This window comes from Lynx canadensis, chromosome D3, assembly GCF_007474595.2.
Source record: "Lynx canadensis isolate LIC74 chromosome D3, mLynCan4.pri.v2, whole genome shotgun sequence".
In the NCBI taxonomy this organism is placed as follows: domain Eukaryota; kingdom Metazoa; phylum Chordata; class Mammalia; order Carnivora; family Felidae; genus Lynx; species Lynx canadensis.
Genome location: NC_044314.2, coordinates 56,422,732 through 56,448,887, shown reverse-complemented (window position 1 = coordinate 56,448,887; position 26,156 = coordinate 56,422,732). Strand labels below are relative to the sequence as shown.

Sequence of the window (26,156 nt, the reverse complement as noted above, 5' to 3'; positions counted from 1 at the left end):
CCCCCCAAATCTCTCTTTATGTGGCTTTGTCTTGAGGCCAGGCTCTTGCTCACCTAGACCCTGTGCCTCCTTACTGAGGCATAGGAGAACTTCTGGGTCTCTTCTGTGTCCCACACAAGTTGTGTCAACACAGAAGTATGGCCTCGGGCTTATCAAGGTCCAGGTTGAAAATGGCAGTAGCAGCTTTGCCCCAGGTGTCTGGGCTGCTGGGGCAGTCGGGCACATAGCTGGGGCAGTCCATGTCAAGGGGCACCCACAGTGAGGATGACTCACCTCATGTGTGGAAGGCCCTTACCTCCTTCTAGCACTCTCCAGTGTGGGAGTGCGAGTGCTGAATGTCTTCCTGAAATCATATCACGCAGAGCACGAAAAACCAGAGTTCATCCCTACCCCTATCTCCTCATCAAGTCCACGTCCTTTCCCTGGGGAGATGGTAATCATACTCTATTCCTAACTGTCATGTGAATCCACTTCCAACTGGCTATGAAGATGCATAAAGAGAACCTGGACCGCTACCCATTGGGGACCACAGCACTTGTGTGGATCATGACTCTGCACATGGACCAGAAAAGTATATAGGACCTTAAGCTCACCTTCCTTACTCGTATCAAATGATGACCAGTATACTGATTTCCATCCCTTTGCTTATGGCAGGAGATGGCTTAAATAAATAACTTAGATTGGTCCATGAAAAAGAAAAGCAGAGGTATGGCCTTGGGCTCATTAACTTGGCCACTGGCCACTGCTATGTCATTACCTTCTGCCATGTGGGATCTTTTCCTAAAGATGTGCAGCTACCCCCTAGTGTACCAAAGGAAGCAAAGAGCTGACTAGCTCCCTATTCATATCAAATGCCCACCCCAGTGCTAGTCTAATGAGGGGGGAATGTGAACAGAAGAGGAAATGCAAGAAGAAGGAATGTGAGTACACACACCTCTGACTTAGTCTTCCTTTCACCTCTCGTCTCCTCCATGCACTCCTTTCTTTCGATTTCTTTTTTTAAATGTTTATTTATTTTTGAGAAAGAGAGAGAGCATGCATGCATGTGTACAAGGAGGGGAGGGGCAGAGCCAGGGGGACAGGATCTGAAGTGGGTTGTACTCTGACAGCAGAGAGCCAAACGCGGGGCTTGAACCCACGAACTGCGAGAAGATGACCTAAGCTGAAGTTGGATGCTTAACCAACTTAGCCACCCAGGCACCCCATTTCTTTAAATTTCTTAAACACAAATTATTTACACCCCAGGACCTTTGCATATGCTCTTGTCTCTGTCCACAATGGTCTATCTGCTCTTCTAATAGATGACACTTTTACACTCTTTAGAATTCATCTCTAATGGTCCCTTCTGAGAAAGGCCTTGCCTGGTCACATAACCTAAAGAACAACCCCCACTTCCATTTCACCACTTCCTTTTCTCCATAGTACATTTCATAATATGCAGTCATTTTAAGGGTCTGTTTCCTTGTGTTTTGTCAGTAGTCCCCATGACACTGTAAGCTTATAAGTGGAAGGATGAAGAGTGTTGTGTCTGCCAGTATTTCTTATTTATCTGTTTATTTCTCTAAGAGTTGGTTAATCACTTATGCCAAAGCATCTCTAGAGGCCACCTTGGGCTCTCACCTGCAACCTTTATGGAGGGAATTCTTGAGTAGTAGCTGTGGAATTAGTCCAGTCCGGCCTAGTAGCAGAAAGATAGGCTGAAACACTCCCACTGCTAACAAAGAGAACTTCCACGAGTAGGAGGTTGACAGGCAGAAAAAGAAGATTTCCTAGCTGGCTTCCATGTCTGAATAATTTTGTCATTGTTCTTTCTTTAGCTTCTGTTTGATTTATATTTGGAAGTAATTATGATGCTTGATTACCAAATAAATTAAACATAGCATTATTATGAAGTTAAATTGCACACTAATAGCATAGTATTACAAACAGTAGTAATAGTATCTATAACCTTTATTATTATTTGTATTAAAGACCTTGTGAACATTGCTAATTTATTTAACTGTTAAGCATAAACAAGCATAATATAACATAACTCGAGAAGGAATATAGCTCATTTTCCCATTTGGTTCATTACTCAGCTGATGTATAAATATAACAGAATGACTTGTAAATATACCAAATGTCCTGGCACGTGGTTTATCCTGGTAAATGAGAAAAAAAATAATGAAATCTGCGGTAAGAACTGAATGATTAATGAAGCCCCTTTGATGAACATTTGGGACCCTGTGGAACTAGAAAAGTTTTTTGTTGTTTTTTTTTCTGTTGGAGATGGAAAGTCACATAGATTATTAAATAAGACTGAGTGCAGTTCTAGTCCTGATCTGGAATAATCAATCTGATGATGGATAGATGTCATTCTGAGGAAAAAAAAAAAGATTAATTTAGCCAGGTAACAGCACATTTTCAATTTCCTTCTTTTCTAAAGATAATTTTATAAGGAGCCTTTAGTACTTGTTCTTCCAAAATCCAGCAAGCAAGTAATCAGCAGTTTTAAGAGTCCCTAAGTACTCATTGACTTAATAGACAATTACAGCATATTGTGTTTAAAAAAAGTTAGCTATTTTAGAAGTCCCTAATTACAGATTTACATGATAGACTTATCAAGGAAAAATAATACATTTCAAAATGTACTTACAGTCTTAATGATATTATCTGTTTTAAATGTTCCTTGTTGAAGTGCTTATCCTGTGTGCTCTACCTTCTGGAGGTGTGAGGGCAGAATTCATTTACTTTGTTCTAAAATTCGATGTTTGGGTGTCTGATGCTAGCTCAGAACAGTTTTGCAGATTATTTTCTCATCATAGCTAAATGACTTCATTTGCTACTGTTCACAGTTATTGAAATGAAATGTGACACCGTGGTCTTAGTTATCCTATTACAGACACTGGGAGATTGTATCTCATCAAGGCACTGCTCTGTTCAAAGTTACTGGCACTTAATGCAAATGCATACTAACTTCTAAAAGTCATGGCATACCTCAGGTGGTTTGACAATAAAGCAAAACATATTCTCACTCTGTCCCAGTGTTTGGGTCCTATCTGGCCATAGATCTGTGGATGTCAACACATAGATGTCCAGTGGAGACCCTGTGTTGGGCAGCAGACCTTTCAGGATTTCTCAGCAAGAGTTTTAACCCTATCCAGAAGACTTCAATGTCCTCCAAGGAGAGGGAAAGGGACGAGATGCAATTGTTAAACCCTACCTCTACATTGCCCTACAGGTCCAGACAATGGAAACCTTGAGTGATCAACAGATTGTCTAAGAATATTGCTTGAGGAAGGGCTTACCATCTTAGAGGGTAGTGTTGAAGTTGTCACTGAACAAAGAATTTTTTTTTTTGGCATTCTCGACTATATTAAGGTCTGTGTCAGAGTCAGAAGGTCCTGTAGGACATGGTTTAGCACTGGTGACCACGGTGGGTGGTGCAGCTGGGAAAGGGAGATGGGAAAGGGTGGTGCAGCTGGGAAAGGGAACAGGCACCCTGGGGGGCTCGGGACAGGTCACACAGGAGGTGTTACAGGAGCTCTCTGCTGCCACAGGCACCTGATTCAGTGTGAAAAGAGTGGAATTCTGCCTCCCAAGATGCTAGTCACACCAAGGTCATTTTTAAACTTGGGGATCAGAATGGGGATGGGGAGTATGTGAGGGCAACTCCGGGTGTTGCTTTACAGACAAGCTTAGTGGTATTAGCATCTTGGAGATGTTTTGTTCACTTGTCTTTCATGGTATTGGTATTAGAAACATTGAAAAAAGGGGCACCTGGGTGGCTCAGTTGGTTAAGCGTCCTACTTTGGCTCATGATTTCGGGATTTGTGAGTTCAAGCCCTGCGTCGGGCTCTGTGCTGACAGCTCAGAGCCTGGAGCCTGCTTCGGATTCTGTGTCTCCCTCTCTCTCTGCACCTCCCCTGCTTGTGCTCTGTCGCTCGCTCAAAATTAAATAAACATTAAAAAGAAAGAAAGATTGAAATATATCTGTCCAGTGGATATATCCGTAAATGACCCATTGGAATTAAAATAGAATGAAATATTTTTAAATGTAAAATAAACAATATATTTTTGCAGTATGAAAGAAGCTGCATAGAGATTCTGGTTTGTTTTTTCATTTCACTCTGCATTCCAAGCAACCAAGAATCACAAAGTGGAAATGTACACAAAGCTAAACTTCAGTGCATAATGCAAATGACAGACTTAGAGAACTGAAAATTCCATAACATATTTGGAAACTAAGAGCCTTTAGCTTATATTTTACTTTTCATATATGCTTTGATACTCATTCAAACCAGAGAGTAAAAATCAGAATATTTTTTCGTTGCAAAGAAATACATTTTACCTAAATGCATACGAATACTGTAATTATAAGAGATGTCAGAATACCCTCCACGGATCTTTGGGCTAACAACTCTTTACGCTAGTGCATCCAGAAGTGCTGACCCTGGATCTTTCCTTGCATGACCCGCTCATGGAAGGATTTACGTGCATAGGAGCCCCTCATTGTAGGAGCTGCAGACACAAAGTCAGAGCCCCTTTGACTGGCCAGTAGCCTATCCCTATCATATTTGACATGACCACTGGCCTGTCTTCTGCTACATTTCACCTGCCCTAGAGCATTCTTTAGAATGCTTCTAATTTTTCTTGCATCATTCCTTCACAGAAATTTTCTATGTGGAATGTTATTTCTATAATCACCAAATGGTTGAAAGCCAATAAGGGTGAGGACACGGCTGCTGAGAGTGTATCACTTTGCTTCTGGGTTACTGACCCTCTCTCCTTTCAAGACATTATTCTCCTTGAATACTGCTACACTCTTTTTATTGCTGCTCTACTTGACTATTTTTCTGAACATTAAAGCCTTTATGTCCTAAGGAATTGCAGAAGAGAGTAAAAGAAATGGCTGTGGAAGTTTATATTCTTTAATGTGGAGTTTGTGGGTTTTCTTAACAATGACAAGAACATCCTCCATCATTTTCTTTGAAGTCATCAGTCTCTTCTTCATATCAATGGATCTGTTTTGTAATGGAAGTCATTAGGAGCCGACTCTTTTTATGTAACACCTCCAAACAAATCTTATACAATGCCAGGCAGTCAGGGGAAACTCAGCACTACAGTGGAGTCTCACATCTGATTCTAGGGTTAGCTTCTAAATTCAGCAAGTAAAGCAAACAGTGTAGTTAGTCACAATTACTGAGAAGTGGGTCTCACTAAGCCCAGCACAGTGCATCTCTGAACTAGACAGTTGGTATGTACTGAGCATAAGGCAAAATGATTGGCATGAGTTCAGGGTCATGCTGTATGAAGACCAAACAGCATTTAAAAATACCTGGACCACTGCCAGCTCAGGAAAGTGCTCCCACTGTGAGGAGCACATGAGGACCAGTGGAGTGGTGGTCTCTGATTCCCTGCGCATGCTCGTTCCCACGGCCATTGCTGAGTAGCATGGCGGGATCACCCAGACTTCATTCTGTTTACTTCAGATATTTGACTAACATGTGCATGGCTACCCTAACTGTCTCTTAAAGCTAGGAGTAGTTGATTTTAAAAGTTCACATATATAAACCTGTACAGGTTTTGAATATAGCAGTTGCCTATTAGCATAGCAGAGTGAATAGAGCACAGGTATGCAAGTTAAGAAGCTTGAGTTCTTGTCCTAACTGGCATAATATGATTTGTGATCCGGCACAAGTGATTTGACCTCCCAGACCATCATTTCCTAATTTGCAAATATAAGAGTGGTCTAGGTCAGGGGTTCCCAACCCAATGGGGAACGCCTAAATAAGATTCAAAAGCTTACCCCTGGAATTCAGATTCTGTGGGACCTGGAACTTTATATATCCCAATAGCTCTGAGTCCTTTCCAGCTTCGAATGCCATTAATGGGACCTCTCTCCTCAGGACTCCCAAGCTTTCCTTATCCTGCTGTGTCCATCATCTCTGGTCCATATACCAGAACTTGTGGAACCTGGTATATTCCCGTCCTGCTGCTTTGGAGTGCACTGAAGAGGCAGGTACCATGGACACTTGCAGTCATAGCCAATTAGCATTTCGTGGTGGGGCCGTATAATGGGAGCTTTCTGTCCTTCTCTGAATGGAGCATTTTTATCTCTATGATGAAAGTGGACGTTGTTATTTGCTGTTTTGTTCAGGCAGCACACAGGAGATGTAGCCTATTGCACGGAGCTCCCTCTGGGAAGCACTGACACGCAGTAAGTGCTCATCCTTCTCCCTCAAGCCTATAATCCAAACTAGTTCAAAGCCACCGGTGGATAAACTAGTGCACAGGTCTTGGAGGGAAGGTGAGCTCCTCCTTCCATTTCATCCAGGCATCTATTATAGCCATCAGCATTGAGAATTTCCTTCCCACTAGAAACGTGGCGATCCTGCCAAGACCGTACACAAGTTACTCAGTATGGGAATGTCATTCATTGTAGAATTAGGTTTAGGGCAGAAGCCACAGGGAGAAGTGTACCTGTTAATTATATACATATAAACACGCTTTCCAAAGAACTCTCAACATTTTTTATTAAGAGCAGTTAAAAGCTTATGGGTAATGGAAGTTCTTAACGTGGCCGAGCTAGCTCAAGGCTAATTTGAGGAGTGATTATGAATGCCAAAGTTCTGCTTTCAATGTAAGGTGCAGGTTATTGGAACGAGGCTGTTGTCACCCCACTTTGGAATCTGGAGTTACAGAGTATGTTTAATTCTTCTCAATATTTTTTCCTCTTGGTAAAAGGGGGGAGAAGGCAGCTCAAGGATTGGAAAGCTCAAAAACAAATCACGATACAGTTTTTGACACTTCTTATCTCCCTTCACATGAATAAGAAAAATCCTAGGAATAAGGAAGGCATAGTTACCACCCTTTTGGATTCTATTTAGTATCACGTTGCAGGAGGTAAAGTAGAGAGGGAGGAGGAGAAGTGGGGAGGGGTTCCAGCATTTCATGTCTAATAGGTGGGAGTAATTCATTTACATAAAGCAAGTACCAAACTAGTCATTTTTTTAAAAAGCTGATTTCATATAAAAGACAAACCAGGGGAGATTCAGGACAAAAGAAAGTAGTTTTAGTTTTTATAATAGCTTTGAGAGAATTCATGCAAAGTTAAGATTTAGAAGACAAGTGCATCTATTTTTATTTCTTTTTTAAAAGTAATGAAAACAATGAAACAGGACAGTCTAGGGAAGTGGTTTTGTCTTACTTGCTGTTAGACACCATATGTCCCTCTGTACCCCCCCCATAAGGTTATCAGTTTAATTCAATTTAGTTTAGTTACCTGCAAACCAGATGTTTTTTTGTGTGTGCCAGTAATGCCTAAAATTTTTTTCTACTCCTAAAATTCTGTGCTTCTGTGTTATCTATGAGGACCTCTCCCAGTTTTTCCCTTCCACAAATGAGGAGTGTTTTCCAGATTTTTTGAAAGGTTAAAAACTGGGTTACAAAACAGGTTGGCATTTTATGAAGGCCTATGCTATTCAGTAATATGAAAAGAGCCTAGTTTTGTGTATTTAAATAGTTGGGTACAAAATGATGGCACAGATTTTTTTACTTGAAAATGCTAGGGTGACATATCTGAATGAGAGCTATCTCAAATCTATGTTCCCCCTTTGCTCTGTCATGTCAGCCATCCTCATCATGACTCATCATTACAGCCATGTGTCAGTCAACACCATTCACACTTTCCTCACTGCCTGTCCCCAGTCCTGCTGGGGGCTTATGTCAGCACAATACCAGATCTAAAATATTTCATGCACATATGTCGGATGGGACCATCTCGTGTTACAGCAAACACCAGGTCTCCCTGATCCTGTGCCCATACTGAAACATGAGATCTAGTTTTTCTGGGATCCTTGTGTTATCAACCAGTCACCCACCATATTAACCTGTCTCTTACTTAAAGCTCAAAATGTGATAATGCATTTTATATTTGCAAAGAAAATCTTTGCCCACTGTTCTGCTGTCTCCTTTTGAATACTGAGCAGAGCCCAAAAGAACATGTTCCACTTTTTACCATAACTGCTCCTGGGAAACTGTGGGATCTATGAAAGGGCTTTCAGAAGGTCACCCATTGCGGCTACTCCTGTCTGTCTCACCCGTGGGTGGTTGTTTTCCTCCCCCTGGTGGAATAAGTATCATTATTGCAGCCACTGGTCCCTGGGACTCTGGCACATTTCTATTCTTGTCCTGCATCAGGTGGATGGTTACTTTGCCTTCCTCTGTGGATATTGCCATTGCTGTATTTTAAGGGTTTTTCTTGATCATCAGGTTAGGCAAAACAGCCACTTTTGTAGGAAGCTTTTCTTACTCTTTTGTTGCATTTTCTTATCACAAAATTATTGTTCTATTTTACTTACGTATCATGAAATCTGACAGTCTGCAACCTAGTACAAGCAACCATGGTGTGTGGTTACATTATTTTCTTCTTCTGTTTGAGAAACGCATTATTATAGCACAGTGGATATTTATGGTCCTTAATTTCATTAGGAGGTGAAGAATAAGGATGATTAGTCTATAATTTCAGTTTGAAAGGTATGCTTATTATTTGCATTCTCTAGCACTCAACAGTAATTATTACATTAAATCTTAACAAACTACAATATAAATTTCCTGGGGGCAGGGTGGGGCAAAAAAACCCAGGATCCTAACCTAAAAGTTTTCCATCCAAAATAAAGATAGTGAAATCTTAATTTAAAAAATGGGAATGTGTGCATATTTGAGTAGTTTCCTTTATTTATTTCTTTTAAGGTCCAGATTTAATTCTGCCTGCTCCATTCTTAATCTCTGCTGATGCTCTCGAGGCCGGTTTTACTGAGAAAACTAGAGCGGTGGGTAGAGAACTTGGCCATCCTTCTCCTGTGGCCACTGGCACACCCTTCCTCTGTGCAGGCGCTTGCCTGGGCTCCCCGTTTCCTGAGCCTGGGGCAGCCGCTGCGCACATGGTGTGCCCACTCAAGGGTCTCTCCCACCAGTTACACCCTCTCTCCCTACACTGTCAGATTTCTCTCTCCTGGAACATCCTCATCAAGACTCAAAAATTAGAAGAGAAATATGTTTTCGACCACGAACCCACTTTTATACTGCCTTTTATATTGAAAGTCCTCAAAAAAGCTGTTTAAACTATCACTTTCGTCTTTTTTTCTCCTCCACTCCCCTTTGACCTTGAGTCAGGTTGTTGGTGCCCGGCTCCCGAAAATGGTCTCCATTCCGGTCCCCACAGCCCCATGCTGCACACCTGCAGCTGGGGAGCAGGTCCCCTTTTCATGGCACCGTGGTCACAGCCGCTGACTCGCTTTCTGGCGTGCTAGCTGTGCGTCCTTCTCTGTGGAGCATGCTTGTCTCTGCCTGGCTGCACCTTCACAGCTCCTTCCTCCTGCCCTTTTAGTCTCCTTGAGCAGTGTTTCCCAGAGCTCAGTCCTCAGGCCTCTTGTCCTGCAATGACACTAACTCACCATGGGATCCCACGTAGTCCATGGCCTTGAGCACCAGGTGTAGATGCCTTGGCTGCACCAATACCTCTAGTCCCAGCCACAGGGCACAGCCTGCCCCAGGCCCTCTTCTCGTGCACTTCTCAAAGAATGGGCCCAGTGAGTGTGTTCTCACTCATTCATCAGCCCTCTCTGCTCTCCAGTGCCCCCACCTAACCTAGAATGTCGCTTTGGCCCATGGGACCTCAACTCTTGCCCCCTTTCCTTTGTGTGGCTCCCACCACACTGGCCTCCCTGCTGTTGCCCCAGGTTGCGTTGTGCCCTTACTCCACGTAGGGTCCTGCTCACGTGTCGGGACTTCTTCCCAGACTGCCGGCCTTAGGAGCATCCCCACTTCTGCCCCATCACTGTTCATGACTTGCTAGCACCATCACTGTGTGACTCCATCGTGTTTCTCATTTGAGTGTTTATTCTTTGGCACAAGCACCGGGGCTCCAGGGGGACAGGTCTCTCCCTTTGGTCTGCTGCCGTGTCCTTGGTACCCAAATCCTGTCTAGCACATAACAGGCACTCAGTATCTCTTTAAATGTGTGAATAACCCTCAGTGGCTACTCAAAAAAATAACTTAAAAAATAATACTAGGAAAATAAGAAGAAATAAGGTATCTTAACTTGTCTGTTATTAGTGACATTTACATCTCTTCCACTTTTCTGTGTGTCCTCTAGTGGATATTACTACCCCATGCTAAAGTCATTTGTCTATGAAACACTTGTTAAATGAATCAGGTTGAACGGAAAACTTTTTCAGCGGTGGGTAATTAGTGTTGAAATGAGGCTAGGAACGCTGCTGCTCGATCCTCGTGTTCTGATGCGGGCCAACACCAGCGTGGAGCTCACATGTGCACTTAAAGGAATGGATCATCAACGTCAGAATTGTCATTCTGCTCCCGGTCAGCTCTACACCAGATAAAATAACAATTTGGAGAGGGAACGCCTTCCTACTCAGAAAGAGGGCGATGAGCTCAGCCTCTAACCCACACGGAGTGGGATAATGAACGTTTTCACTCACATCACTCAGGGTCACCAGTTTGGGCCATTTTGAAATAAAGGACAGTTCCCCTTCTCATTTTCTAGAGATGGGTGCAATCTTTAATTTATTGATTTTTCCCTTGAAATCTTATATCTTCTTTACATGACAAATAGGTCTAATGCCCACATGCAATTCTAGTTTTTGTTTTAGAAAAATTACCTAATTTCACAAAAGCGAAAACAAAATAAAATTGCCGTTTCATCATGTGGACTTTGCAGCTGCAGGTAACACAAAAGTCTGTTTACAATGGTTTAATCCAAGAGAGGGTTATTTGTCCTGCGTGACAGACTCTGATGTGGTAGGTCCACCCGGGCATGTCCCGGGTCCAGGTTTGTCTTCCTTTGTTCTCTGCTTTCTTCAGCTTTTGCTTTTGCCTTTGTGCTTGTCACCTCATCAGTTCCTACCTCTGTGTCCCACGAAGGTCAAAGAAGGAGGACTTGAGGGAGCAAAGCATCACTGGCATCAGCTTTACCCTTCTGCTTGGAAAGAAAAACATGTATAGACATCCTTATGTTGCCTTTCCCTTAGGTCTGACCGTCCTAGACAGTGTCAGATGACCACATCTGGATGGGAGAGGCTGGGAAAGCCAACCTGTCTAGCTGGGCACGTTGCCATCCTGAACCAAATCAGGGTTCAGTCGGCAAGAAAGAAGGGGATGGATGTTGGGTGGGAAATTACAGTGTCTGTTTATGGCAACCATGTAGTTCCATGTGAATGGGGCTCCGCAAGGACATTTTACTTCCTGTATCATGTGAGTGTGACAGTTCCCTACTCAGATAATTTACAGTCTACGAGGATATTTGCCATTTCGTTTTGTCTTTGCAGGAGGATCTCTGCCATTAGATTTACTCCTGCCTGAGTAAAATTTTCATAGAAGACTTGGAATAAATTAGGACTTACTCATGCTGCTTTATAGTAGCTCATAGTATTCAGGAATAGAAATCTAGAGATTGATTTTAGACACACTAAGCTCTGCATTAATTTATTCTTATTTATTACAGAGACTAGCCCACAGCATTGTGGTCAGTATATACCAAATAATGCTTAGTGGGTGTTAATTGTTGTCTTTATGGTCCTTCCTCATTTGTAAAACATACTTATTCGGTATCTATTGTGTGCCAGTCGCTGTTGTAGTGGGTTCTGGGGATACAGTGGTAGACACATTAGATACGGTCAATGTCCTCACTCTAGTGAAGGGAGACAGGAGATCAACAGATACACTAGGAAATTAATTTCAGTTAAAGTGGCAAAAGGAAGGCAAGAAATGGTAAAATGTTCAGAATGGTCTCTCTGAAAAAAATGATTTCAAGTTGAGAACATTTTCTTCTTGAGACCTAATTCTCTAAATATCCAAGTTACAAGGAAGATATTCTTGGTGAAAATGAAATTATTTTCTAGGGAACAAAATATTAATTTTATCACGTGTTCCCTTATCCTAGAGGCGATAATATGAAAAATTGTTGAATTTACAGGTTTCTTTTCCCCAACAGATGGCTGTCTAATTCACCGTTGAGTCAACCCATTAAACCTCATCATACAAAATCTACCAAGGAAATTTTTAGATTCCATGCATTTTTATTGCATGTTCTTCTCGACTCCTTCTTTGTTTTGACCCTTGCTGTGGTTCTTAATGTAATAACTCTTCTCATGATAATTAAGGTGATACCCCTCGTTAAATATGTAACAAGGAGAGAAATGTGACCCCCATCAGGGCTCTGGAGATAAATATGCATTGATAAAGATGTAAAAGATCACTCTAAGTCTTAGTCTAATCAAATGATAGTCTTGAAAAAAATACTGAGGAATCTTCACTAACAGTTTATCGGAATGTTGTCCACACAGAGCAACACCTGGGCTGACTGATGGAGAGCATTTGTTTGTTTATAGGTTTAATATTTCAGGATTTTGTGATGGTGGCCTTGGAAGTGTATTGTGAAGCGAAGTTTGGAGAAAAGTCTACCTATAGTCTGTGTTTCTTTTTTACAGACTTTTAAAATTTACTGACTGACACAAACATACTTCTTAATTAGAGACTTGTTTACAGTTTTTAAACATAGATTCCTTGGGTTTGTTTAAAAATTGTTTCTTTTTTAAGGTTATTTCCATAAAGCTACCCTTGGATAGGGAAACTCTTACTTAACCTCAAGGTGTTTTTGCAAAATTATGAGAGCAAAATAAGTATCTAGGAAAGACTTGCTTGTTGCTCAGTAAACTTAATGAAAATGTTATATTTGAGGTATAAATATTTATTGTAACAGCCTGTAACATTTGTTGTATATATCCCGTGAGCTTGTATATAGCCAGTGAGCATCTATGGCGTATAGTTGGTAAATGAGGCTATAGAAGTGGATGGCCCAGGAACATATCATGAGGTTCTCTGACATTTTAAGGTTAACTAGAGGAGGGAGATCTGGCAAAGGATATAATGAGAGGATGTCCATATGCAGTCAGGGTGTGATGTCACCAAAGCTTGTAGACAATAACAACTCAAGAAGGGCGAGTGATTAATAGTACAAGGCAGGGAGTGTGATACCTACTCAGCAGCGCATGTGGGGCTTAATGCGGAGAGCTCATTAGTGACCTCAGAAGATGGATCTTGTTTAAGAAGTGAGATGTGAGGAAGCAGAAGTCACTTCTTTGAGAAGTTTGGCTAGGAAGGGGAAAAGAGTAAAAACAGCTCCTGAAGGGGAATGTGGGGTCCCAGTAGAGTTTTACACTTTTCTTTTCTTTTCTGTTTTGTTTTGCCTTTGTTTGTTTCTTTGTATAGAGGATAAACTGGAGTTTGTTTAAATACTGGTACAAAGGATCTGGTAGTTCAGGAGTGATTAGAGTGAATGATAGCCTAAAGACCCTGGAGGATGAGGTAGATAAGACCCAAACATAACCGGTGAGAGACTTACCCTGGAGAGGAGAGAGTGCTCCCTGCACCATGATGGCAAGGAAGGAGGGGAATGCCGTATGCTGAGGAGAAGCTCCTGCTTTCTCAGTGGAGGGCAGGCAAGCTCAGCCTGCCAAAGGGTGGGGGTTAACAGAGGCTTGGGAGAGTGGGGAGGGGCTAGGGTGACATTGGAGACAGTAGTTTGGGTAATGGTGAATCTGCAGTGCTCTGTAATTTTTTCCAGAACTTAGTCATGCAAAACACAGACCAGCAGGATAGTACCACTGACCCAGGGTTGGCTCTTTGTTTTCTTTTCACAGCCACTTGTCACAAAAGGTCAGCGAGGCAGGGGGTTTAAGTTATTTGCAACAGAGGGTAAATACTGGTTGGCACAATCTAAGACAAAGGAAGGGAGTTGTGATGGGAGAGGCTGAGGATGGGAGAGAAGGGAATTCGTGGCCTGGAAACTCCCCTGATGTTGAAGCAGCGGCAGCAGCAGCTGGGCTACCTGAGAGAGCAATCTGGGAGGATGCGATTTTGTCGTCAGATGGGCTGTTGGCTCCGTGCTTTTGGAAGCAGTGTCATTCTGGGTGATGGCAAGATCCAGAGGGTTTTCTCTGGAGGGAGAGCAGACTGAGGAGAATCACAGATCAGAGAAAGAGGGTTTAATTCCTGATAGTCTTTAGAGAGAGATTGCCTCTTGGGCTTGGCAGAATTTATCTCTGGCCTATAGTATACTAAACATAGTATTAGTATTAGCATAGTGTAGTATGGGTTCTTTTTTTCAGCTAGCTTTGACATCTACTTGAGTAAGCATGGGTGGGGCCCTGTTTGCTCTCTTTGGTGTGCCTCATTTATTAGCTGAGTTTCTGTCCATCATTTGGGGGAGCCCTTTGCTGTGGTTGAGTGGGAGTTTCAAGGGAACCACAAACCAGACCTCACCCTTTCACACTCTTATCTTAGCTCATGGTTATATTGCCTTTACCAGTGTTACCCTCTGAAAGAAATGAGCGAATGTTCTCATATTTTTAAAATATTTCAGTGCCTTTATGTTTTGCTCTGCCTCAGATATTAGTTGCATTAGTGTTACCTATTACAGCACTGATATTTTCTGCTAAATCATGTTATAAAACCTCACAGGTATCCAGTAAGTGTTTTAGTGATGGTTTGTGTTTAATTTGCAAAGTCTCAATGAATATCATTTACATATTTTAGTCTTTTTAGTTCTTTACTGAGGGTGTTTTCAAGGTATGTTCTTTTACTTCCTGAAGGAGCAAATGATGTGAAAATCCTTCCAGGTCAAGCTGTTTGTCCTACTCCAGGGTGCCGAGGAATAGGCCATATCCGTGGTCCACGGTATTCAGGACATCACAGGTAAAATTTTTTCTTGTTTAAATTATTTCAAGGATGAATTGGAACATTATGCAGATTAGCAGGTGTAGGTAGCATCATAAATGACTCTCTTAGAGCCAGATGCCCTCCCATTATACTCCCTTCTCTGTGTTCCTAAAGTCCCTCCTTGACATTTCCTGCTGCCCGCCCACCTCTGCCCTTCCTGGAGACTTGTTGGACCCCTGAGGCCTTGCCCAGAGCCACATCACTTCCCCCAGCCTCTGCTGACACTTTTCTAAGCCAGTGCCCATTCCATCAGATATGCTCACCATTCTGTGTCCCACCCCAGGCCTGAATTTGCTCCACACAAGTGCTGAGTCCTGCTGTCTTCTAGAGCACTTCCAGAACCTCTTGCCCTTTCCCCCTTTTGTTTTTATCCTTCCCCTCTTTCTTTTTCTCTATGTCTTAATCCCTTGGAGATGAGATGATTCTGTGATAGAATATAAAATAATGAGTGTGAAGTTATACTGTAACATATACCCATGTTTTTAATATTTCATAATAGTATACGGAGAATATGCGTGTAAAGAAAAGTAAGTACAGATAAATCTGTAGAAGTCCGTACTGCTTTTTCTGTTTCCATCAGTTGGTAAAATAATGCATAGATGAATTATTCATACTGGTGGTCTAGTTACAGAATATGTCAACTAAAAAAAAGTTTGCTCAAATACACAAGTAAATAAAACAAATATCATAGATAAGTATAAAGAGAAAGGAATACGTTATATAATGCGTGAAGCAAAAAAAAAAAAAAAATATTTGTTTGAATCAAAGAGATCCAAATGGAAGTCCTGGCTTTATCAGGTGGTTGCAATCCTGGAAACAAGTGCTGAAAACAGTTCTAAATTAATCAAAGCAAATATTTCTATAATAAATAATGGTAAATACTCCCAAATAGTCTAAATGAACATATTATGTGTGTAAGTACAATATTAACACTTAAAAGTGTATCACATAGTATCCGTAAAAAAGAAATAAAGACACGCAAACATTTTGGGTACGTGGACAAAGGTGTAGGACTTGCGTACCAGGAGAGTAGAGTTGAACCTGCTGGAGACCTTGTGGTATTGTGTGGGGGAAGGAAGAAAAGAGAGTAAAGGACATACGGGAGGGAAGGGGGCAGTTGCATCATTGGGAGAGGGCTCTCTAGTGTGTGAGGACCCTGTTGGGGCAGAGAGAGGCACTTTTCAGACATCCCCAGGGGTATATGGCTACGAAGAATCTTCCTCAGGCTTTTCTTGTGTGCTTGCTGTTTGTTTGTTTGTTTGTTTGTTTGTTTAAATCTAGAGCTGCAAACTCCAATATGGTTAGTCACTAGTCATATGTGTCTGTTTAAATTAAAATTAACTAAAATAAGACAAAATTAAAACTTTAGTTCCTCAGTCACACATAGCCACATGTGCCCTTACTGGACGGCACAGGAAGTTCCGTGGAATGGGCCTGAGAGAGCTTACCATGTTCTGCTTTCTCATAGTAGATTTTTGAGTGGAAGGTATTTCCTGATGAAATAACTGGTCACTTAGTGCTTCCTTCAAAACTTGAGTCATTATCCTGAAAGTCAGCGAGACCATAACATTGCAGTTGGTCTGTCCCTTGGTTCTTTCTGGAGTGTACCCTCCTGAGTCACTGGGGCTGAAATAACAAATACCACCCTGGACAGCTCCTTAAGATTGCTGTGTACCTCAGCCAAGGTCTCTTCTTCTACTTCATCACAGCTGACTTGCCTCCCACGCTGTTCCCATGTGTGCCTCTCTTGCCTCTCCCTGCTTGGATGGATCCTGAAAACACTGTGAACAAAGTCACAGTGGATGTGCTCCACTTTGTTCCAGCAACTTCCCAGAAGTTTTCTCATTCAGAATGACACAAAGAGGTCCAACTGTTGCTGTTGTTTTTAGTGTCTAATTATGAATAATATTGACAATGTACGACATGATTTCCTCCATCCACCAAGTAGCTTTTAAAGCTTGGCCTCAGAACTTTTGAAGAGACTAAAAGAATATGGAAGTAGAGTTTATTTTTTTTTTTTCTTTTTTTTTTTTTTTTTTTTAAATTTTTTTTTTTTTTAACGTTTATTTATTTTTGGGACAGAGAGAGACAGAGCATGAACAGGGGAGGGGCAGAGAGAGAGGGAGACACAGAATCGGAAGCAGGCTCCAGGCTCTGAGCCATCAGCCCAGAGCCCGACGCGGGGCTCGAACTCACGGACCGCGAGATCGTGACCTGGCTGAAGTCGGACGCTTAACCGACTGCGCCACCCAGGCGCCCCGGAAGTAGAGTTTAAAGAAAGGCATTCTATGAACCTTAGGAGAAAAATGAAATACTGCACATATGTGGTCGAAGAATGGGACATTTTTTAGGGAACTAGAAGGCACAAGGCATTCTTTCTTGAGAGCTTACGATTCACAGGGCTGTTCAGGGAAACACCTACATGATTGGGTCTTGGCTCTTCTCCTACGATAGAACTTGTTGTGATAGTGCCAGGACTCCTGTAAGTGAAAGTCTTCAAAAGCTTAATGATCCCATTATCTCAGAAAAGGAAAATAACAAACAATGAGTACCTGTGATGAGTTTCTCTCTAGAATGGAAAAGACAAAAATTAGACAACTGGATGATTCTTGAACTTGCATTTAGAACTTATAAGGCATTTACACTATCAACTAAATAAATCCTGACTTACTTATGAAAAGAGCAGATAGAAAGATCATTTTCAGTGACAGGTCTTGTCTTTATCAAGGTTAGTTTTGAGATGCTAGAGTCACTCATTGACTACATCCATTTTCAGTTAATACATTGATTTATTTTTAAAACACCAACTCTTATTTTCAAATATCTATAGGTCATCCCATTCTAAATATCATTGACTAAGTTAGTCAATGTACTGACATAACTATAAGTATAACTTAATTTGCTTCAATTCTCTTGAACTAGTTGGGCAAGAGCTGTTTTGATAAATCATATTCTCTGGGGTTTATCTTCCTGTATTTCAATTATTGTAGTCTTAATTTTACATAGTTCTACAAGATGAAGAATATCCCTCTTCAGTATGTATCTTTGGTGGTATTTGTTGAGAATATTACATACACACACACACCTAACTTCACCTGCTGGGAATTTGCCATAACATACCCCAAAGTTGTCATTGTACATTTTGCTTCTTATATGTCAATGAGATGGTAAGCAGGAGATGAGAATTTTAAAATGCTGCATTCTCCCAGGACTCTAAATGTGCTGTTATACTCATCTCTAGCTTGAGTTTCCTGAAGCATGTAAGTTAGGCTTACATGCTCTAAAATGAAATCATTTTTCCTCTTGTCATAAACATACATACCTTTACCAAGTAGTCACCATTCTACAAAATGCTTTCTACAGTCTCTAGTCCAGAAGAGTTTTAGGCAAATATTTTTACATTTAAAAAAAGAAGAAAATCACACAACCAGAAACCCCTCCAGCTTCACTAAGGCCTGTATGCAACAGCTCAATTGACTTCTGCTTCCAAAGCCTTGGGGAATGCTTGCAAGTGGAGAGCCGTGTTACGGAAGACAGCAATTTCAGCTGCTCTTCTCGAAGATACTCCCAGGCAGCAAAGTGCTTGCAAGGAGTGAATCTTGTTTTTACCATTTTATGTCAGAAGTTCTGATTCTGATATTGAAGTTTCAGTGTTTTGAAAGGAAGTAAACAATGTTCTTAAAAGAAGTTGTCAGCGTCTTGTTTTGTGCAACTGACAAGGAAAGCCGTGACATCAGGACATCACTGAAGACACTGAAAAGAATACAGCACTTTAAGAGATCAGGTGGGCCTCTTGGTGTCCTTTGTAGATGGATTTCAGACAGGTTTACTTTAGTTTTCATTAAAATAGTCAAGGGGTTAACAGTAATATTCAAAGCTATTTGGAGTTCATGTAAAATCTGCATAAACCATTCTTTGAGAGAAATTGCATCAATTCTTATCAGTGTGAAAATGAGACTGGGCACACAATTATCACACAATTTACATGTGATTTGAATGAATTTACATAGTGAATAAATGAAGTAGGTGTGTTTGTTACCATAGAAATATTTAAAGATTACAATATTGGGACTACAAGATGTAAACTTACTTTAAGCCAGGGTCCAGGATTCAACAGGCAGTTGTTTTTTTCTAAATGAGTAGAATGTAGACTTGGGAAGACTGGTCTACCTCTGGGTCGTAAAATGTACAAAAGTAGTTTATTTAGGAGCTAATAATTACATTCTTTATACAAAGAGCCGGGTATTGTTACAATGTAAGGACCTCTGGCCCTGATGTTCCTGTGTGGGTCCAGGACATAAACTGCTCATGTCACACCATAAAGAACATGCTAGAAAAGAGGCATCTGCTGCTCAGAAGTGAGGGTGTCTGGTAAAATCTAAGACGTTTTTGGTGATTTTCATGGAAACTTATGGCACAACGCCTCTATTCAAGATTTATCTAGAATCGTTTTGCCAGTAGTGTATGTGTGTGTGTGTGTGTGTGTGCGCGTGCACGTGTGTGCCAGGAATGTATTAATGTGTGGTATGTGTGTGAATGTGTGTTTATATGGTATGTGCATATGTATGTGTGGTGTGTGTGTGTTGGGGGGGTGGGTGCAGTGGGTATGTGTGTGTGGTATAGTGTGTGGTGTGGGGTGTGTGTGGTATCTGGGTGTGTGTGTGTGTGTGTGTTTGTGGGAAGTGTGCTAGGGTATATGTGTATGTGTGGTGTGTGTATATATATATATGTGGTGTATATGTGTGTATATGTGTATGCGGGGGTGTGCTAAGGGTGTGCATGTATGTGTGGTATGTTGTGTGCATATGTGTGTGGTGTATTATGTGTGTGGTGTGTATGTGGGGTGTGTATGTGGTGTGTGTTTATGTTTAAGGCTTCAGGCAAGCCTGAGTTGGACTTCCAGACCTACCAGTTAGTATGAACTCTAGAGCAAATGACAGTACTGTTCTCCACCTCAGTTTTCTAATCTGTAAATGGGGGGCTCTGCAAAAAAAGAGGTTGAGTTCGCAATGAGGTTAAAGCAGGCAGAAGCCTTTATTCTTGGTCTGGTACAGAATCATACTACTGAAAGCAGAACTACAGGAAATATAAGGAGAAACAGTATGATAGGAGACTTGAACGCCTCCATTTCAGACTACGATAGATTACTTAGGCAAACAGTAATACAAATCTACAGAATCTGAATAACACGATTTTGAAAAGGAAGAAGATTGACTGAAAGATATATATCAAACTGAAAGCAGAATAAACTACTTAAAAGCACTTTTAAAAACTCAACTATTAGGCCACAAACAATAAATTCTGAAAAGCAAAACAGTTGAGACCCATTCTCTGATCAAATGCAGTAAAAGACGCTGTTGAGAAAAACTGCAGTCAACTCAGAAGACATGCAAAAAAAAAAAAAAAAAAAAAATCACAAGCAAATCCTAGGATCAAAGGACAACCCAAACCTGAATCTCAGAAAATCTGGATTTAGCGTAAGGAGAACACTAAGGATACAAACTTTTGGGATATCGCTGTACCTATGCTCAGAGGCAAATTATACCCGGCTGTTAGAAGGAGGAGGGACTGGAAAGTATCCCCCACACTGAGAAGGCACTTTGAGACCTAAAAACGAGGCAGGCCACTCCATCATTCCACTTACAGAGTTCTGTTCAGGGTAATTTACTGAGGGGGACCGGCCCTGCTTGTGTCCAGGCGCCCGACAGCTGATCCCCGCCCCTATTCTCTACCAAGTCTGGACCTTACACCCTGCTTTTATAGAGGTGGGGCGTGGTGGTGCCTTCTGTCTGCCAGGGACCTGAGGTGGGGCCTGGAGGAGAAGGATCTGAGAACCAGGGTCCCCTAAGAAAGGGCCCAGGGGCACGCTCCTGGGCTTCATGTACCATTGCTCTGACTGCGTAGGTACTGGCTTGTTTTAAATCTTTGATCACCCTTTTGGGGTGCCTGGGTGGCTCAGTCGGTTAAGCACCCGACTCTTCATTTCACCTCAGGTGGTGATCACCTGATCTCACAATTTATGAGTGAGCCGTGCGACGGGCTCTGCGCTGGCAGCACGGAGCCTGCTTGGGATTCTCTCTCTCTCTGTCTTTTTCTCTCAAAATAACTAAACATTAAAATGCTTGTTTCAAATCTTTGATCACTCTTTTAATTGGGGCTCGTGGAACTCCTGGATCTGGATCTCACAGACCTGTCTCCTGCCATTCTTAGAAGTAGGTCTTCCTCTTCTAGGCTAGCATTTCCCGTGCTGTCCTGTCTCGTGGGTGGGTTTTCAGCCAACAGTCCCTGGTTGCAGGGCAGTGCGGCCTCTGCACACAAACCCCTGCCTCTAGCCTCTGAGCCCTGGCAGCCTGCCGCGCATGCTCTGACTCTGCTAGGGCCCTCCCCCTCTGGCGCTCCTCTCAGCTGCAGCGGGGCCCCTCGGGTGGTCCACCCCTCGCGTCCCCACACTGGCCACTTTCCCTACCTTCTGTCCCGGCCCCTCTGAGTGACCCGCACAGCCACGTTCCTGGGTCTCACCTCACCTGCCTCCTGGAATTCCCTTTGCTTCCTTGCTCTTTCTGTCACATACTTTCTTTCCTGGCTTTCAAGTCTTCCCCGGTTTATTTTCTCCTAGTTTTGGGGTAGGATTTGTGGGAGGCAGTTGGGTTATATATATTATATATTATATATTTATATATATAGTATATATAAACATATATATACCATATATATATATGGTATATATACCATATATATACCATATATATATGGTATATATACCGTATATATACCATATATATATGGTATATATACCGTATATATACCATATATATATGGTATATATACCGTATATATACCATATATATATGGTATATATACCGTATATATGGTATATATACCGTATATATACCATATATATATATATATATATATATATATATATATATATATATATATAAAATATCTGTTATCTCTCCTTAACCACAGTTGTTTACTTGTGGATAGAATTCCAGTTGGAAACCTTTTTCTTCAGAATATGAAGGCATTGCTCCATTTTCCGTCCATTTACCAGAAGTCAGCTGTCATTCAAATTTCACATCAGGAAAGGAGGATTGGTCACCCTCTTCCTTCATCCCGCCCTTTGCAGGAATCTCATGCCCTGGACATTTTCAGAACCTTCTCTGTATCTCTGGTGTTCTGAACTAAGTTTTCGTTCATAGGTTCAGTCTGCAAACTCATTTCTTTTGTTTCTAGGAAATGTTTCTATGATACTTCTGGAGTGATACCCTCTTTTCTGTGTGCTCTGCTTGCTTTCCTGCACAAGTGCTTGGATGTTCTCCAGCTTAAAATCCCCTTTCTTTTGTTCTCTTCTATGGAATATCTCAACTTTGACTTGCAATTCTTTGATTAAAGTTTTTAAGTGCACTATGACTTTTTTCCTGTTTCTCAGAGTGCATCCTTATTTACTGATTCATTTTTAATTGCGTCCTGTTCTTTTTTAAAAATATTTTTAAGTTTATTTATTTTGAGGGAGAGAGAGACAGGGAGAGCGAACAAGCAGGGGAGGGGCAGAGAGAGAGGGAGAGAGAATTCCAAGCAGGCTTCACACTGTCAGTGCAGAACCGAACTTGGGACTTCATCTCACAAACTGTGAGATCATGACCTGAGCCTAAATCAAGAGTTGGATGCTTAACCCATTGAGCTACCCAGGTGCCCTGATTGCATCCTGTTCTTGTTTGATGGACTTTGTGTCCTTTCTTTACTCTCTGACAGTATATGAGACTATTGTTTTCTTGCTCCCTGCATCTTTTTTTTTTCAGGTACTTGTTTTTTTGTTTTAGAGAGAATGTGCATGCATGAGCGAGTGTGAGCAGGAGGAGGGGCGGGGGGGCGGGGAGAATCTTAAGTAGGCTCCACACTCAGTGCAGAGCCCGACTGGGGCTCGATCCACGACCCTGGGATCATAACCTGAGGGAAATCAAGAGTTGGAGGCTTAACCGACTTGAGTCACCCAGATGCCCCAGCACTTGTGTTTTGACTTGGGTTTTGGTGGGGTTGGTTGGCCTCTTTCTGTTACGTGAATGACATTTCCCTAATCCCAGTAGTCCTGTGTGTTCACTCTTGAGAGCGAGGCACCAGAAAGCTGGTACACAGCTTTGTATGCATGCTTGGGGCCTGCCAGCTGGTGAGCTCCATCCACTGGTCAGGCAAGGACAGAGCCAAGGTTGCGGAGACCATCACCAGCAGTGAGCCTCCTCTTCTGAGTAAGTTCCTTCCAACAGACATGATGCTTCCAAACATTTCCTAGGTGCTTTTATGCCATCCTCTCCCTGCGGACTCTTGGCTCTCACCTGATCCATTTTCCAGCTTCAAAAAAATGTGTTGACTTACGTGCTATCATTTTTTCTCTTATGCTTTGTGTTTATGCATTTATACCTTCTCATTGTTTTATTTAGTAATGAGAGGAGGGACTTATCATCAAGGAGAAAGGATAAATTCAATTTTCCAATCTGCCATTTTTCTCTAATGTATTTTTAAAACTTGGCTTACTCCCCAAATAATAATTTAGCTAATAGTATATAACTTTATTTCTTTTTTTAAAATTTTTTTTTTCAACGTTTATTTATTTTTTGGGACAGAGAGAGACAGAGCATGAACGGGGGAGGGGCAGAGAGAGAGGGAGACACAGAATCGGAAACATGCTCCAGGCTCTGAGCCATCAGCCCAGAGCCCGACGCGGGGCTCGAACTCACGGACCGCGAGATCGTGACCTGGCTGAAGTCGGACGCTTAACCGACTGCGCCACCCAGGCGCCCCATAATTTAGCTAATAGTATATAACTTTATTTCTAACTCTTTGTTGTTCCACCTTATCATAATTGCACCTTCTTCTTGGTATACATAGAAAATAAAAGATTGTGTAAAATGACTTTTTATTTAGCTTGGCTCTGTAAATTTTATGAATTTATAATGGCTGATTGGAATACTATGTTTAAAAAATTCTCAAAGGCATGGTTTTAATTTCATATGCACAGTACTTCTTATTTATTTTCGTCTACAGTTAAAACTTTATCTTCCCAAGACAGTGCCTTTGTGACATGTGTTCCCTTTATCTGACTCCTTTGTCACTTGGCCTGTCATTTTCTTTGACTTTATGTAACCACATGGTGAAATTTAACTGGGTAGAAGTTTAAAAATAAACTTGTAGATGTGTTTTTACTTTAATAAGTAAAAAGAAAAAGAGTATCTGACTTTAGATAATACTTTTAATTCTCAAAATGACATGATTAATTACCCAGTTTAGTAAAAGCATTGATAAAGTAATGAAAGATCAGCCGTGGGTCTTTAAATCACTTCTGTCCATTACTTGGAATTATTGAAGGTTAATGTATATGTCTGATTTTACTCATTGGGAAAAAATTATGTAAGAATTCTGATTTTTTCCTTCCTTTAAGGAAGAGGATTGCATATGGAATGCTTAGATTTATAGCAACTGAGGCATTTATTTCCAAAGATACTATATTCTTTGACATAGTCTGTGGATTTTATCAAGTATAAAGTTTCCAATTCCATGAGTTTCCAAGGTTGTAGTAACTGTATCTTTACTATGAGAAAAGTAGATGTGACTTTAGTTTATTTCTCTGTGAGATCACTTTATGGCAATTAATGGGAGGACAAAATGATAATGTCTGGTAATTTTAAGTCACCTTAAAAACAAAATCAAAGTAAAAATAGACACAGAAAAAATCCATTCTCTTAGAGATAATACATGTAAGTTATTTTGATTCGATACCATTTCATTACAGAATTAATCCACAGTCAATAGTAAAATTTTGGATAATATACAGAAGCATTCAAGAATAAATAAAAACTACTCATATTCCTACTACAAACTTATATGCCTTAAATGTGTTTCATTTTTCAGGCTTTTTCATATGTGTGTGTATGTATGTATATCTGTGTGTGTGTGTGTGTGTGTGTGTACACATACACATACACATTTTCCATGAGTAAAATCAGACAGGATATACAATTTTTTGCTACTTGTTTTTCAATAAAAGATCAAATAGTTTCTCCTTTTGTTAAAAATTTCTCAGATACATTAACCAGATATTATTTAGTGCAAAGTCTTTATGACTATTGCCTCTTTGTGTTATGGATTCTGTATTAGTTAGAAATGACTCTTTATCTGTATTTTTCCCTGACCCCTGCATTGTCTTATATTAATAGAGCCAAAGAGAATTTTTTTTTAATTTTGAGAAAATATTTGCCTGTTCTTTATTTTTAGCCTTTCATGTCATTTTATTTAGATACGCTTTTTGCAAAAAGCATAGAACTGTCTTAAAAGTAAAATCCCATCTAAGAGTCTTTTCCTGTTGATAACAGAGTTTGACCTATTTGCGGTCATTGTTATAATTATTATATAAATTGTGTATATTCCAACTTGTTTTGTGCCCTAAGTTTTTGCCTTCTTTTTTTCTTTTTTAATGATGGTGGTGGGGAAGGGAAGGGACCTTCCTTCATTCTTCTTTTCCAGAGCATTTTGTTTGTTGATAATCCATAGTTTAAAAGGAAGCTTCTAGTTTCTCTAATGGTTATTCTTAAGTTTTCCAGTGTGCTTCTAAAACTACATTTATGTAACTATCAAAGTCATAGAACATTAATCTGGCTTTTTTGTGAAACTTGAAACAATAAATGCTTTTCTTTTTTCCCTAATCCAACATACCCACTTATATTAATTGAACTTGTGATTTGTTACAATACTCTTTTTTTCTTTTCAGTTTTTAAGCAATAAGGATCAATTCTTGGAAAGAGCAAAAATGGGCAAACAATTTTACAGTCATACTTAAAACAACCATGTACTCTTATTTCTGTATATTTTACTGGTTCTGGTGGTATCCTCAGCCCTTTTTATAGTGCAGTTTTTGCATTTTTAAAAGTTTTAAGTTGAATTCCAGTGTTAGTATACAGTGTAATATTAGTTTCAGGTGTACAGTATAGTGATCCAACACTTCAATACATCACCGGTGCTCCTCACAACAAAGGCACGCCTTAATCCCCATCGCATGTTTATTGATTTAACATTTTCTTTTCAATTTTTTTTTAACGTGCATTCATTATTGAGAGACGGAGTGTTAATGGGGGAAGGACAGAGAGAGAGGGAGACACAGAATCCGAAGCAGACTCCAGGCTCTTGAGTTGTCAGCACAGAGCCTGACGTGGGGCTTGAACTCACGAACCGTGAGATCATGCCCTGAGCCGAAGTCAGACACCCAACCCACTGAGCCACCCAGGCGCCCCTGATTGAACATGTTTTGTTATTTGTTCTGGCACAGTTCTTTTCAAGGTTTATTTTCATTTGTGGCGCCTCTGTATCATATTTAAAATATTTGTGCA

General features: G+C 40.9%; 1 protein-coding gene and 1 pseudogene across 1 annotated transcript in view; both read left to right on the top strand.

Annotated features, from left to right (window-relative positions):
* LOC115498668 (lethal(3)malignant brain tumor-like protein 4) overlaps window positions 1-26,156 on the top strand; it is a 284,214-nt gene that overhangs the window by 186,594 nt on the left and 71,464 nt on the right. Inside the window, exon 12 of the mRNA XM_032595338.1 lies at window positions 14,652-14,754. Within this exon, the coding sequence (XP_032451229.1) occupies window positions 14,652-14,754 (103 nt within the window). The remainder of the gene's footprint in view (window positions 1-14,651; window positions 14,755-26,156) is intronic.
* Window positions 171-497, top strand: LOC115528706 (annotated as a pseudogene).